This window comes from Branchiostoma floridae, chromosome 7 (assembly GCF_000003815.2).
Source record: "Branchiostoma floridae strain S238N-H82 chromosome 7, Bfl_VNyyK, whole genome shotgun sequence".
Classification (NCBI taxonomy): Eukaryota; Metazoa; Chordata; class Leptocardii; order Amphioxiformes; family Branchiostomatidae; genus Branchiostoma; species Branchiostoma floridae.
Window position 1 is genome coordinate 1,975,762 of NC_049985.1, and position 15,702 is coordinate 1,991,463.

The 15,702-nt window shown below is 40.0% G+C and overlaps 1 protein-coding gene across 1 annotated transcript in view; it reads right to left on the bottom strand.

Moving 5' to 3' along the window:
- The window catches only part of LOC118419274 (transmembrane protein 131-like), a 123,479-nt gene extending 108,847 nt beyond the window's left edge, over window positions 1-14,632 (bottom strand). The window contains exons 1-4 of the mRNA XM_035825621.1: window positions 14,465-14,632; window positions 14,138-14,196; window positions 13,728-13,756; window positions 2,796-2,867 (exon numbers count right to left, since the gene is read on the bottom strand). Of these exons, the coding sequence (XP_035681514.1) occupies window positions 2,796-2,867; window positions 13,728-13,756; window positions 14,138-14,196; window positions 14,465-14,588 (284 nt within the window). The 5' untranslated portion in view covers window positions 14,589-14,632. The remainder of the gene's footprint in view (window positions 1-2,795; window positions 2,868-13,727; window positions 13,757-14,137; window positions 14,197-14,464) is intronic.
- Window positions 14,633-15,702: the final 1,070 nt, after the last annotated feature.

Here is a 15,702-nt window from a genome sequence, read left to right on the forward strand (position 1 = left end):
GTACATGGTGTCATAACCCCTGGTCCTTTGCTATAACCACCTCATAAAACCACCTCGTTCGCTTCGCTCACTCGGTGGTTTTATTCGGAGGTTATAGCAAAGGACCAGGCGTTATGACACCATATACACCTCGGGCCGGGTCATTAACCCTTAAGTAAAGTCAAGGCTGCCTCCCTTGTACTAAGTTGTAGGGTGCCAGCTAAAAGCTCTGAATAGACAATGACAAACTGTAGGGAAGTTTAGTCCACTCTAATTTGATGTCTTCGTTCCTGGATCGTAAATACAGACTCATTTCCAGACCTTTCATGTTCTGTACAGTGAAGGCCGTGTGCGAGCCAAAAGGTTTGATAAGACAGAAACAAATTGAACCCACATCCTGAGACAGTTCTTGGTATCACGCCACAGGATCGGGCTTAGGCTGCACAAATTCAAAGGCAGGTTTTTGGATCTGTAAGCTAAAAGATGCAAAGCTAAACTGAAAGATCAACCAGAGTGAATCCAGAGTCCAACAGTCTGTACCTTGTACAAATAGCAGTTACTCAAGCAACTGGATATTCAGATAGCATCCGTTTTTTTTTTTGTCAGTGACACTGAAGAGATCTCATTGAAGAGCAGGTTTTTATATCCTTGTCATGAATTGATATACAAAAGAGATCTAGTTGTTTAACACATACAGTTAAAGGAATGTAGTCCGATTAAAAACCTCCCTTCATTGTTCCTTTTATTTACTGTTACTTGAAAACCTTCATGAACCAAGCAATACACTGATGCCAAGCAATTGAAAATCCAAACGCTCACAGACTTGCGAGTATAGCAACAGGGTGCAGTGCCATCTTTTACAGTAAGGTGGCGCTGCTACACAGCTTCCTGGGAACTACCTGCAGTTGTAATCAACTCTGCTGGGAGGCACTGCTGACTGTTACCTGGGCAACCATAGCCCATCAAAAACTAACCTCCAACAATTGGAGTCTAAATTTTAACATCAGACTATATTACACACTAATGTACAACAGAGACATCTAAATACAACTTTTGGTAGGATGGCAACTTTCAGTGCTGCAATTTGGCTTTTACTTCACCCTACTACGACTTGTAGTATTTTCCCTTTCAAAGGTTAATACCACAAAAGAAATATTGCAGTAAATAACCTGTACACATCGATAAAAATTAGGTAGACATCCAGGTAAATAATAGAAAATAAATAAAACAACTGTAAGACTAAGTTTATACTAGGATTAAAAAATTGGGATTCACCCAGCCACGGAGCTGATCTGAAGTCAGTGTTCTCACCAGGATTTTTTCACAGCGTCAGGGCAGGGGTTCGGGGGCCGCCGAAGGCCCCCGGCGGGGTCCAGGGGCAGAGCCCCGGTGGGGGGCCCCAGGGGGGCGAAGCCCCCCTGAAGCTCTTGCATTTTAGGCTATTCAGAAGGCTTATTGTATCAGTTTTTAGGGGCATATCTACGATAATTGTAGCAGTTTGACGTAACGATACTTTGAGTCAAAGCATCAAAGACAACTAAAAACTCATAAACAACAAACTTTACTCAGCTCAACAGTACTCATAAATATTGTCCGGTTTGCCACCAACTTTTTCTAGATAAACAACTTTGACAGTCTCTGTTTCCATCGTATTTTTTTTCATCGTAAACAGAACAAAACACGCAGAAACATGTGCTCGGCACGGGGAATCCCCGGCCGACTTTCAAGTTCGCGATCGGCGGACGAATAATGCGTTCACATAAGAGGTGTCGGACGTAAAAACAACAAGAATACCTTTGCTTCCTTTTGATATGAGTTTTGGGCCCGCAAAATCTCCAAAACGGCAGAAATTTTCGGGGTAAAATACGGTAAAATTTGCTCTAAAAATGGCGGTCGTTGCTGTTGTTTATCCTAAACCAATGAGATCGCTAGCTTCCCCTGACGTCACAGAGACGCATCAGATCTCGCGAGAATTTTTTGCGAGATTTTACGATGTTTTCGCCGCCATTACCGCTAGCTGCCTGCATGCACGCACGATGTTTTTGTCATTTCTCAACGCAAATTTCTCGATCTTTGGAAGGTTTTAGATGATTTACAAGTATACTGCAACATAAAAGGGAATGTATACAAGTGCTATTTTTGTGCAAGTCCAAGAAGCGTTTCTTGCCGTTCCGATTTTAACCGGACTTGAACCGAAACTTTTTACAAGTTTTGTGCCGGTTCTCTGTTTACAGTACAGAACGCACGCCGCGCAAGGGGCGGTCCTGGGTGGGGGCTGCGAGATAGCGGTACGCGGGGTGCTATAAAACACCTCCCTTCGAGCTGAAACTTCCTGAAACAGCGGAGGCGCGTGCTTGGCACGTGCTTTCGCATTTTTACTACGGTATTTTTCCAGTTTTCCCCCATTTTTTTGCCGCTACGCTGGGTGAAAATACAGCGTAGCGGGCTTTTTACAGCGTCATTTTTCCAGCCCACAGCGTATCGGCCCGCTATGCTGAAAAGGCCTGGTGAGAACACTGGAAGTGGATCCATCAAATCCATCTGCTGAGGTGGATTCGATGGAACAGAATCAAACCCTGCCCCACCTCCTCGGAGATGGATTCAGACCGTTCATTCCATCAGCGACTGTGCAAGAGTCTCTGAGTACAGAGTGCAGTCTATAAAGTGGTAAATAACTTGTCTACATTGATGAACTTGAAGCCTAGGCATCCAGGTACATGATAGAAAATGAATAAAACAACCATGAGGCTCTGAGTACAGATACGGTATTGTGTAACTTGATGAGATTTGGGGTTATAATAACGGACAGTACTCACTGTTCTTCGAAGTCCAGTAACGGTGGCTTTAACCGGATTTTTCTGTGATCCCAGAAATTGTCTTCTGACGGTCTGAAAAACGCAAGGTTGTCAAGGTAAGTATCATTATATACATAACACAAAACTTCAACCAAAAAAGTACAGAGATCTCAGTTTTACAGTGTGAACCTTTGAGTTTGAATGGAAAGGATGGGAGCTATTATCAATCTATTGCTGGCTAGTAATTCCTTCAAATACTTTATTTTGGCATACTTCATAAAAGTCCACAAAGACTACAGAATAACTCATAATAATGAAAATCCCTTTTCAAAGCAACATTCTTGACAAACACAAACATTTACTGATATACTGCTTTCCTAAAAGTTATGTGAAAATATATCTGTTGACAAGTAAAATACCATCATAATGTCAATTCAATTCTTTATTCACATAGTAACATTGCAAACATACACACCAAGAGATGGTAGACTGAATAGTGTAAATATTACAATACTTCAAATGTACCATAAAACACTATAAATCTTATTCTATACTGTATGTGTGTTTTCCCTCTCACTTGTGCAATACCTGAACTTCTATGTTGAGTGTTTTTCTCTAACAACACTTTTTACCAGTCATAACAAGGGTGTGGCCATGTCTATGCACATTCAACAGACCGATCCCGGCCATTATCAACAACAAGTAGTTCAACCAACAAAGTTAGTAACAAAAGAATAGACTTGGTAAGTGCATTTGTAAAAGTGGGTGAGGCTGTGGGATTGGTGTATGACCACAGCCACACCTACTGATTTGTTGATCATCCGAACGAAAAAACAATGCTAAACAGAAGGATTGACAGGAAAGTAAAGTCTACGGGTAAAGTTTGTGGCTTGGTACACAGATTTTTGCACAGTATATCCAGATATAGTTAGATTCAAGATTTCCTCCCAATACCTCGCTTTCACTGTTGATAAGGCCTAGGGAAAAATTGTGCTTGCTTTTCAGTCCTGAAAAAATTACAATCGATAGGCAGGGATTATATTCTTTTTGGTCTTTTTCAAAACTTTGTCCAACGCTCTAGTGATACAATACAGTATGACTGAAGTGCATAAGCCAAGGACACTTATATTTTCAATGTCAAACTTTAAATTTGTGCATAATGGTTACAAATCTGTCGATACATTTATCCTCTATTAGGTAGGACAAGCAGCGTTTTTGTACTGCAAATAGGAAGCAAATTAAAAGAATTTCTAAAAACTCCACTGTCCACCCCAAAAAGGCTAGGATCTACAAGTTTTTTCTACTAGAAATTCTAGGGTAGGTCCAGAAACTGGAGCAACAGTTTTTTCCTGAAATCTTGACAAGTCTAAGAACCAACGAATGGAGAGAAATGGCCTAAGAACCTAACACTATGGTGAAGCTTTGTTATCTCTAAAACAAGCAGGTTTTAAGTGAAGCTAAAAGGCTGCAGTCACTGGTCCTTCACCACAGTGAAGGCCACTAAAACACCTGCCATTCAGAGGCAAACACCATGGGGGAGCTTATCAACATGGTATTGTTCACCAATACAAATAGAAGTGTGCCAGAGATAGAATAGCTTTGTTCGCATGCAGCTGGTATATTTCATACAGTGAATTCTGCCCAAAACAATGGGACCAATAAAATCTGGTGGTTATGTGGTGGACTAGTTGTCACTACAGACAAGATTCTAAAATGAATCACTGAACAAATGAACGAACAAACGAAAGTTGAGGACAAACAGCAATGAACCATCAGAATTACTTACCAGTATCTATTGTCTAGGTTACACCCAAATTTAGGCTTAGGTCCCAATTGGAAATGGGACTCCGGACAGTTCACGGGCTATATTTTTGGCACTTGGAACACCTTGTGGCTCAAAGGTATTTTTGGGACCTGGCCTGGCACCAGTTGAATTTAAGTCGGACCCAGTAACAAATAGATGCCATGACCTAACCATGGGGAACACTGAAGGGTACCCCCAGGTACCTGGCAATCTACCGGGACAAATTTGTGGCTTCGGAGCCCAGCCCTGCCTACATTCCTAGCAGGCCGTAGATACAATGTTCCATTACTATATTACATACAAAGTCAATGACAGTTCAATACCCTTACATACTTTAATCTTACAGCTTTAGTCCTTCCCATGTCCCTGCCACGTGGCAACTATAGTCAGCTGATTATATCCCACCTATTGTTAACCTCAGGTAAGCTGGCCACAACCCTGCTATAAATATTTAATGTTATGATTCAGGTACTAATACTCTTTTATTCTGCGCGTTTCAGAAGCTTTCAGACCACCAGAATGGGAGTGTTTTCTACATAAAGTGTACCGGATGTCGTATCACAAAAAAAAAACTATCCATACGGTCAAACTTCCCAAGAAGACAACTCAGGGGGACAACAAAATCTAATCTATGTTGGTTGCTGGTCAATAGTTGGGATTCTTAATGCTTATATCAATAAATATATAAAAGATTGCTTTGTCATAAGAAAAAATGCCGAAACTCATAATTAGCCCCACTCGATTGTAGTACAATGTTTAAGGCTAGCTCTCATTGTTTTAGAAATAGGGTTGTCAAATTTCATTCTATATTCATAATCTATGTTTAATACTTGCTTCAGTAATTAGGATGATAAGTTTGTTTCTTCTTTCTTTTGCCATACATTGTACCGTGTGCGATCGTTGCGCATTAAAGTTCTTCTATCAATTGAGAAATTACCTAACGGACCAACAAAAACTGAAAAAGTAGGGGCCAGATGGTCCTTATGTAGGGGTGGTCACTTAGGGTCATACATATAGAATACAACACGGTGTATTCCGTATCACCCGAGGTATCAGCCTGACCGCGGGTCGGATCGCCCGACGGCCGAAGGTGGGTATGACGTGATTTATGTCATACCCACCTGAGAAAACCCATGTTTTGATGCGAAATGCACCAGAAGTTGAACAAATTTGGTGTTACAACAGCAATGTTCCAACGTCCGAATCAGGTATTCGAATTTTCGCCCACGCCGAACTTGGATGGTAAGTTTGAATTATTCAATGGAAGCCTGTGTGATACAGCTTTTTATCACACGGTCCAGAACACCTGTATCGAACGTTATCACAGCCCAGGTATGATATAGAAAAGCTTACATGATACTGCAAAGGTAAAAAAAAAATCAAACTTGGAGACAATTAATTTTTGTACTTCGAAAATGACAGATTTAGCAACTAAAATTAACGCTAGTTCACCTTTATCCGTTGGGTAACCTATATCCGTTGCTTTTTAATAACAGTGTATTTAGGCACATTAAGTTGGCGGGTGATAGTTTTAAACTGCAATATCCTGAAAATATTGCAATTTGAAACTAAAGTCCATCAACGTGATATTGCCCAATATCCTGTTTATAAAAGCAACGGATATAGGTTACCCAACGGATAAAGGTGAACTAGCGTTAACAAGCTGGGCTCCCAAACAATAAGATGGACAGAATAACTATCTTAAGCTGGAGACATTCCTGACCTCAACAGGATGGGCTGACAGATGACTAATAATAATAATATCAACATCCTCGCAAAATCAATAACCGTCAAAGAATGCCCTCCCAAATTGCGTATTGCCATAACTTGTCGTTTCCCCTTCTTCTCCAAGGCAGGCTTACACCAAATGCGAGACTAGATCACTCATACGAGGGGCGTGCAATAAGTAATGGTCCTGACCCACTTCCAGTTGTCTGATCTAAATGAAATTTTGTATGTGTAATAATTCATATCTCTATGGGTTATGTTGCAAAAGACAGCTCTGAACTAATTGTGGTTTCTGATTTACTGGTGTTTGAACTTAGTCAGGTGCGAAATGGACCAGGTGTGAAATGGAACCAGTTGAGTGTCGCGCAGTGATCCGGTTTTTGTATTTGAAAGGACGCACACCAAAGAAGACTTTTGATGAAATAAATGAAACTTATGGTGATGATGCCCCATCATATGACCTTGTAAAACGCTGGCATCCTGAATTCAAACGTGGCTGGAAGTCTGTGGAAACAGCTCCCAGACCTGGTCGTCCCTCTTGTGCCATTGATGAGGCATCAGTTGGAGGACCAACCTGGGGTGTCCTACAAAATCGGTGTCCAGAGCTGCATCAAACGATGGGAGAAATGCATAACTCTGGGTGATTCCTATGAAGAGAAAGACTAATAACTGTGCCAAGTTTCATTAATCTCCTGCTATGGGAAATGGGTCAGGACCATTACTAATTGCACGCCCCTCGTACATGACTGTGCTGTTATCAATAATTTTTTGTTTGTTGTGTGTGTGTTGCCTCGTAGTACTATTGTCTATAACACTAGTTTCCCTTTATTTGTGAGGTAACCATTATCTGTTGTTTTCAAAAGCAGTGTATAGGACAGATGGTAGTCTCAAACTGCAATTTTTCGAAAATATTGCAATTTGAAACCACCTTTCGTCAAATTCATAATCCTAAACACCCTGTTCTAAATACAACGGAAATAGGTTACCCAGCGGATAAAGGTGAACTGGCGTTATACAATGAAGCTAGAAGTTGTTATTGGTTGACATACATTGTACTTTGTGCGATTGTTGAGCAATAACTTTCATTCATACAGCAGCACCCGACAGAAATGATGAATGTTTATAACCAACCTGTGGGCATGCAACAGTTGCTGACAACGTGTTCTATTATGTCAAGGTCATACAAGGATGCTCTGAACTGCAAACACATGTTCGCATTTTGGTAAATGCAAAATCAGAAAAACCAGGAATTTCTACAGAAACTAAAGACGTGTGCAAACTGACTAATTTAAACATTCCTACAATACAATGTTCCAAATATCATATTATATACTGACTATAACTGTGAATGCATTTAAGTTATAGTTTTATTTCGCGATAGATTTAAGACTTTTCGCGGTGGATTTAAGTTTGCAGTAACACCATAGACTGCAGTCTAATACCATAATAGAAAAATGTTCGCGGTGGTTTTAAGTTCGTGGTGAAGTGGTCACCACGAAAACCGCGAACATTAATCCACCGCGAACATTTCTGCATTTACAGTATATCCTGACAAAACATAGCATTTCCAAGTAAAAAAGATCAGTATCACCAGCCATTTTCGAGCCATCAGATTTTGACCATAGATTGCCCCCCCCCCCCCACAATACATTATAATATCTTATGCATTACTTTTTCCCATACAGACTGATGATCAACAAACTTGTCCCCTTTTCAGGTTTTTCCTGGCAGCTCAAAAATCAACCCCACCCCTGACCCAGTTAACACCATAGTGCTGAGGCCATTGGACCCTGCTGCTGATTGGCAGAAGGCCATAGCAAGGAAATTCTATGGTTGACATCTCCAGTCCATGCATTGGTTTTCCCAATTTACCCCCAAAAATGTAATCTCCAAGCAGATCCTACGGTGCCATAAGATAGTATCAAAGCTGGCCAAGGAGTGTAGCCGGCTAAGGGAGTCAAACGGGAAGTTTGATACTATTACTATACATTACGCACCGTGGATCTGGTTGGAGATTACCAAAATGGTCAACTGAAAATCTGGAAGTGTAGTAAACTTAAAATTGGCGACTGCGTTGTGTGGTAGCCTTGATTTTATTTACAGAAGTGACACTAGTGAGGTAGCCACGAGTGTAGTTGTAAAAGTGAAACTAGTTTGGAAAATGCAGAAGCGACACTAGCGTGGTAACCTCAAGTGTAGTTGTCAACTAGGCACTTGACACCAGTCTCTCAAATACAGGAATAAAAGACCTGTTGGCTGTGATACTATCATGTTGTCACTTCAGTTCTTGTTACAATATTCATGGTCTATTTTAGCATTATGAAAATTATGGCATGCTCTTTCATGCAATGGCCAAGTGTTCGCCAAGTGCATTCGGTAGGTTGTGAGTTCGATCCCCAGCCGAGTCATACCAAAGAATGTAAAAATGGTACATGCTGCTTTCTCTGCTTAGCACTCAGCACTAATGAGGAAGAGTATTGGAGTTAAACACACATCACTACCAGCTGACCAGCCCCTTGCTTTACAAATGTGTGGCCCAAGGGCTGCAGAAATAGAGATGGGCGCCACCCCTGAGCATCAGTTACAGATGTACGGGCAACTTTTTTTTTCATGCTCTCACATTAGATTTGGATTCTGAAAAGGATGTGATCCATACACTTGCCTTGCTGAGGCCTAATTAGTAAGTATGTGACAGTGGAACAGGTATTGTAATTTCAGTTCTTGCCACAACATTTATGGTAACATCGACTATCATAATTTCACCAGGTGCTATAGTACTGCCACCTCAAAAAAATGTTAGTATAGAGGTCTTCCCAAAATTGCCTTCAACACCGAATGTTAAATATCCTAAATGTAATACAATTCAGATATTTAGGTGTTGAAGACAATCTTGAGAAGGCCTCTTAGTCTATAACAATGATTTTTGAGGTGGCGGTATAATGGCACCTGGTGGAATTATGCAAATGTATGTTAGCACTTTGTCATCTAGTTTTGATTTTTTCATGCTCTCACATATTTAGATATTTGGATTTTGAATGGGATGTCATCTACACACTTGCTTTGCTGTGGCCTAATTAATAAGTATGTGAGAGTAAAACAAGTGTTGTCATTTCAGTTCTTGTCACAACATTTATGGTAGATCTTCTAGCACTTTGTCATCTAGTTTTGATTTTTTCATGCTCTCACATATTTACTAGTAGATATTTGGCTTCTGCACAGGATGTGATCCATACACTTGCCTTGCTTTATGGCCTAATTAGTAAGTATGTGAGAGTGAAACAGGTGTTGTCATTTCAGTTCTTGTCACAACATTTATGGTAGATCTTCTAGCACTTTGTCATCTAGTTTTGATTTTTTTCATGCTCTCACATATTTAGATATTTGGATTGTGAACAGGATGTCATCCATACACTTGCCTTGCTATGGCCTGATTATTAAGTATTGTGAGAATGGAACAGGTGCACATGCTCCCAGGGGAGGGGGCAAACAATGCCTCATATCTATATACTTCTGTCCTATCAGTATACTTATCAACATGTTGTCACAATAATAGCCATACCTACATATATATATACACTACAGCTAATTCTAGCAAAATCTCCTAAAATAGACCATCGTCTGGTCTACAAATAGATGTATGACCAAAGATAGAATCTGAATATATCTGACCATTTGGGATGAGGTTGCTCTATGTGATATTTCTCAATAACTAGTATAAGTAACAAGTCAGCATATTTTATATCTGAGTCGCTAACTGATTCTACGTCTTTGCAGTTGTCAAGCAACTAAAGATTTTGTGCTACATTTCAGGCAGCACCTACTTCTTTTTAAGTGACTGAGAAAGATATAACCTGTACTATAATGGGTATCTAACAAAAAAAGTATGGTATTTAACCCCAAACTACATGTATGAAACTAACTATAGTTTGGCGTGAAATACAGATTTTTCTTCAACGCTGATGAAAGCTAGCAGACCCTATCTTACACAGTTATCTTGAAGACAAAACATTATACTTGTGGATAAAAGGAAACAATAGGGCCCATATCTCGGCAGGTATGCCTATTTATTTGGCCACAGATGTTTACTTCCCACACTGCATTATAATGGCTAAGACGTCAGACTTAAGAGTCACGATTTCTTAATGTTAAAGGATCTCTACATCATCTGGACACAAAAATAAAACGACTTCTTTCTTGGGCTCAGACCTCCCTAAATTGTTTACGATCCACTTACAACTAAGACGTTACTCAAGATAGTAACATCGTCTTAAAACCATGGACTCAATCATCAAACAAATACCTTTCTTTAGTTCTTACAAATAGGTATAATTGGGTCTGTACCTATACTTTAGTAAGTCTAGTAATAATACGTAACTACTACCTATACTACTACTGCCTCAGGGGGGTTAAACGTACATCACTTCTGGTATAACAACAAGTTTCTGACACACTTTGGCCAGGCTAACAATACAACTACTAGTAGCACTAGCTATTAGTATTAGTAAATATTATTACTACATCTGCCTAAGGGGCACTTAGCGTATGTCACTTCTAACTCTAAATTCACAATACAACCACACAACAGTGCCGACATTTTCCTTAGTAATCCAATTACTATATCCAATACGTGTACTAGCATATATTGCCTGGGCTTCTTTTCTGACAGTCTGGCAGTACTTTGACCAGTAAAACAATCTAACCAACACACAACATGAACTTTGGACAGTCTCACATCCTGAACACACGGCAGCTTTAGTTTTTAAAACTAGCCTCTACCAGACTCCATAGTCACTGGGGAAAAAATGATAGAAATTGGCTAAATAAACTAATAACACTAGTTATGCTGCATGCTATACTCCTGGGCCAGATAACTTTCCTGGCATGTGACCTGTCTATTTGCCCAATTCCTCCTATTTTTCCATAGACTACTTTAGGGCCATAAAGAGCCATTTAGGTGAAACCAAGAGCTTCTCCGGGCTTCTCCATATATCATAAGTTGCTTTTGGACAAAACCAGAGGTTCTTGTGTTATGCTGATTACAAAAATCCGGAAACACAAACACACAGACAGACAAACCAAAAACTGTATCTCTATTTTTCATGGAAATAATAAATCTAAACCATTTCAGCCAGCTACACTCCACCTATTTTCATTACTGTCTGTACTGTGTTTCACACCTTTAGTTTATGTAGGACAGGTGTTTTTCTCTCCATCCATAGTTATCACCTGTGGAGTACCTGTATTTCACACCTATTGCATCTCTTTGATCGACACAGAAGACAGACAACACATGCATTTTACCATTGTCTAAAGATCATCAGTGTGTTAGTATGAAAACTGCCAATAATCTTCTCCTCAAAATTTTGTTGTGTGTTACAGTTGAACTTTATAAATCTAAAGAGAAATTCTGGCCACTGCACAAAAAAGGAATATGAACTAGTCATACCACAAACACACTGTGCAAAGCAAGTTAAAAGCTGTGGAACATGTCTGTACTGTACTACAATGGCCTGTTCAATTCTACATTCCCACAAACTATAACATGTAATAGTTTCTCACAGCTGACCGTAAGTTCATGATTATTTGTACACGCAATGACATCAATATATCAACATTTCACAGTTCAGCTCATGACGGTGCCACGTCAAGACAAGTTGTGTCTTGTTTGGCAAAATGACAAACAGGAAATTTCAACAGCTCACAGCCCGAAAACTAAATTTAGAGCGTAGAGACAGTCGTTTTGTTTTATCCAAAACATGAACGTATATAGTCAGCTCATCCGAAATAATGACAATATATTGTGAAGGCACGCGCTATGATTTATTACTACTATCATCGTTTAATGCCAACATCAGAAATTTAGACAACAAAAGAGCATTTATCATATATGACTTTTGAGACACTGAAAGCATCTCCTGACGTCTTACGTCAGATGCAAGAATGTAGTAATATTAATATTCGCTATTCATTCATTTATTCATGCAATCATATACACAAGGAATGTATAATATTCCCCATATGCTTTGAAATAGATATTCGAGGAGCGATATTTGATTGTCTCAAAAACCACAGCTCCAAAACTTATGCTTTATGTTTTCCCAACCCAGCCCTTCAAACAGAATATAAACAATACACTCTTAAGTTAAGTGCCCTGTGCGACCGTCCACAAGCATTTATTACCAGATTAACAATGGGAAAATGGCTAGTATTACCTAGAACGTTATATAAATAACGATCTTGGTATTGCTATTACAAACTTGGGGACAATATGTATTCTACAGTGCTTGTTTTCATCCAATAATAAACACTGTGTATTATATTTATAAGGACCTGCCATTCAATGATGTAGATTATTCTTTTAACTTGAATGTTTGAATGAACATTACCTACCAAGTGTTGTTAGTAACAAGAGCACATATTTCAGAGAAATACTGTACCCAAAATATACCCAAAATGGACGCAGTACGATACAATTTAGACTGTAAGACTGTCACCAAATATCAAGTAGATCAAAATTATTTATCATAACACAACATTCATCCATACACGACAGAGAAGATGTTGAACGTTGTATTTCTAAAAAATGCATCCTTTAAAAAAAATTCATATTCATGTCTTAGAAAAGCAATAGAAATCTAAGAACAGAAAGAAAACATCTTCGATTACCATATCAACAGTGTTTTTTCTTCAGGGAATTTCAAAAGTGCAGCTAATTTAGGAAGGGGGAGGGGCAGCGGGATTCCATGTCCCCAGATCCACCTGGTCACATGATCACAGGTGAGTCTTCCCATTGTCTTACCTGGGAACGGTAACCTGTCCAACCAGGTAACACTAGCCTCGGGCAAACATGCCTTAAGCGAGTCTTACACACATGAGTAGGTATGTTTGGGTTCTTAAGGAAGGGAACCCCTCAAAAACATAGAACCACAACAAAACATTTTCAAGTTTTCATATCATCCTCTATACTTCAATAACATAAGAAGTATGTAGCGAACCAAACCACATACTGTGTATAAATACTATAATAGAAAACAAAATGACACTACAATGGAATCAAATACCTCTCTTTTTTCGTAGTCATTTCTTCCAAAACATGAAGACATCGGACACCAGCAACAAGGGTCGAGCAGAACTATGCTTGGAAGACTAAGTTTACATACCGACTTTTCACATCCAACACCCGAGCTTACATGGGGTTAGCCCCTGAATTCCTGATTCGCCATTCCAATCTTTACAGGCTTGTAGCTATCTTGTGTATGTGATCTACAGGAATTCTATTAACTGGTTTATAGATTTGTACCTCTGTGCTAAGCACATGTTCTTTATGACTGTGAGTGTAGAGTGTATATGTCTAAATGTAGAGTGTGTGTTGTGTAGTGTACCAGGAAGTGTAGTGGGGAGGGGGGCAGGTTTGTACATACCTTGCACCAAATGTCTGTCCGTCCGACCCCTGCACGGGAAATAAATAATAAACACGAGTCAGAGACGGCCACGTCGGGCCAGAGTTTGTGTCAGCCCGCCAGTGTGTGCCAGCAGTCGCTGCTGGATCGGAACCAAGCGCTGTTTGGGTGGAATTCGGGCTATTTTTGGTCAAAATCTTGACGCAAGGCCGAAGTGGTTCCTGCTTTCGGTAGCGGTCGGGCCCCGACCTGATCGCATTGGTATGCGACAACACACGCCGTGCACAGGGCTACAATACGTACACAATCAGACCTCATACTCTACACAACTGTTGTATATATACTACAGACTTTACTAGTAATGCACGATCTGCTGTAAACCTAGGCAAAACACGACGAAGCTATGTAAAATGTGAGGTATTTTTGCGAACCTGTAACGGAGCGCCGTCAACCATGTGCCGCAGCTCTCTGTAGTCGGTCTGTACGAAAGCTGTCAACAAAAATATCAACATCGTCAGGTATACAAACAACGACAAGACATCAAAAACGATCTACAGTGTCTGTAACACAAAATAATCCAGACGACAAGACGTTGAAGGTCGCCTATTGTTGCTATTTTGGGCTAACAGCTGCACAGGGCCACAGTTGTCTTCTGTGTTTTGGCACAAACCGAAACACAGAAGACATGTACTTGCCGCCAACGATGGCCCCGTTTCTCGCGATCGCGAACGGTTAGAGGGAATCACAACACGACATACCTTGCTCCTGACCTCCAGCAAGCTGCAGACATGTTAAAACGAAGTGTAGGAAACTGACAAATAGCGGGAAGCAGCGCTGAAAGTCGGAGTGCGAGATCGCACTATCCTTCCCTGGCCCAGCCATTCTTGTTCTACTGAAGATGTCAGCTGACACCAGCCGCTTGTTGCCAGCCGTAGATTCGGTACAGGATGGCGGGAACTCACACAGTCATCATTGCGTGGGTTCGCTTGATAAACTATTTTCTGGTCTTTTCTGTTCTCACAATAAAAAGGTTCCGCTAACCGTTAAGTTAAGACGGCGAGGATGTTTTTGTCTGATCGGGCGGTTTTTTCTCCAAAAACATGTTTGATAAAGGAATGTCAAGCCAGGGTCCGAGAAGTGAAATGATTTGCCCATATTTGGGATATGCCTTTTGGACTTTCTTTCTAAAGTTCCATTCGAATCCTGTTTCACCTCACCTGACCCCACATAGCCATTGACCACAACATTGAGGTCAAGGCATATAACGTTACCATAGTAATAAACCGATTTTATATTTCAGCCCAGTTTAGTGCGTGTACAGGTGGCATTGTTAACATGATTTGTTGTTTACCTGTTATTTATGGGCTCCCTTCATAAATCATCCCAATTCGTGTCCAAGTTGAATTGATATGAAAATAGATAAATTTGTGCTTGTTTATAATAGTTTGACCTATGGCACATCAAAAAGAACAACATTAACATTGGTAAGATACTTTCCTTGACAATTATATCATTGTACTAAATGGTATTTTCTACTACGACTGTCAATTCATTCATTCGTTCGTTCATTCATTCACAGTCACCCGTTTTTTTATTCATTCATGCATCGCTATCAACGGTCAGTTTTTATCTAGACAAAAGTAAAAACCACAAACCTGGCCTGTTTATCTATTCATTTGTTTATTTATTTATTGGTAGATTATCTATTCATTGGTAATACCAACGGAATTACTCAAGGTACAAGTTCACGTGAAAGTACTAAAGGCAGACAAACGCGGAAGTTCAAATCATGTTCATTTGCTGAAACCAGGAAGTTAACGTTACCCGAAATCTGCCCTCTACAAGGAAAGTTCCCGCTTCCGGGGCCCCAGGCACTTTCTTCCGTGAAAGTCACTGGAATGGTTTCCGCCGATTTCCGATCTATTAAATGTTTGGTTTCCTTTAAATTGTTAGATGTACCAGAATGAGCTATTCAGTTGGATGAAATCTTTTTGTA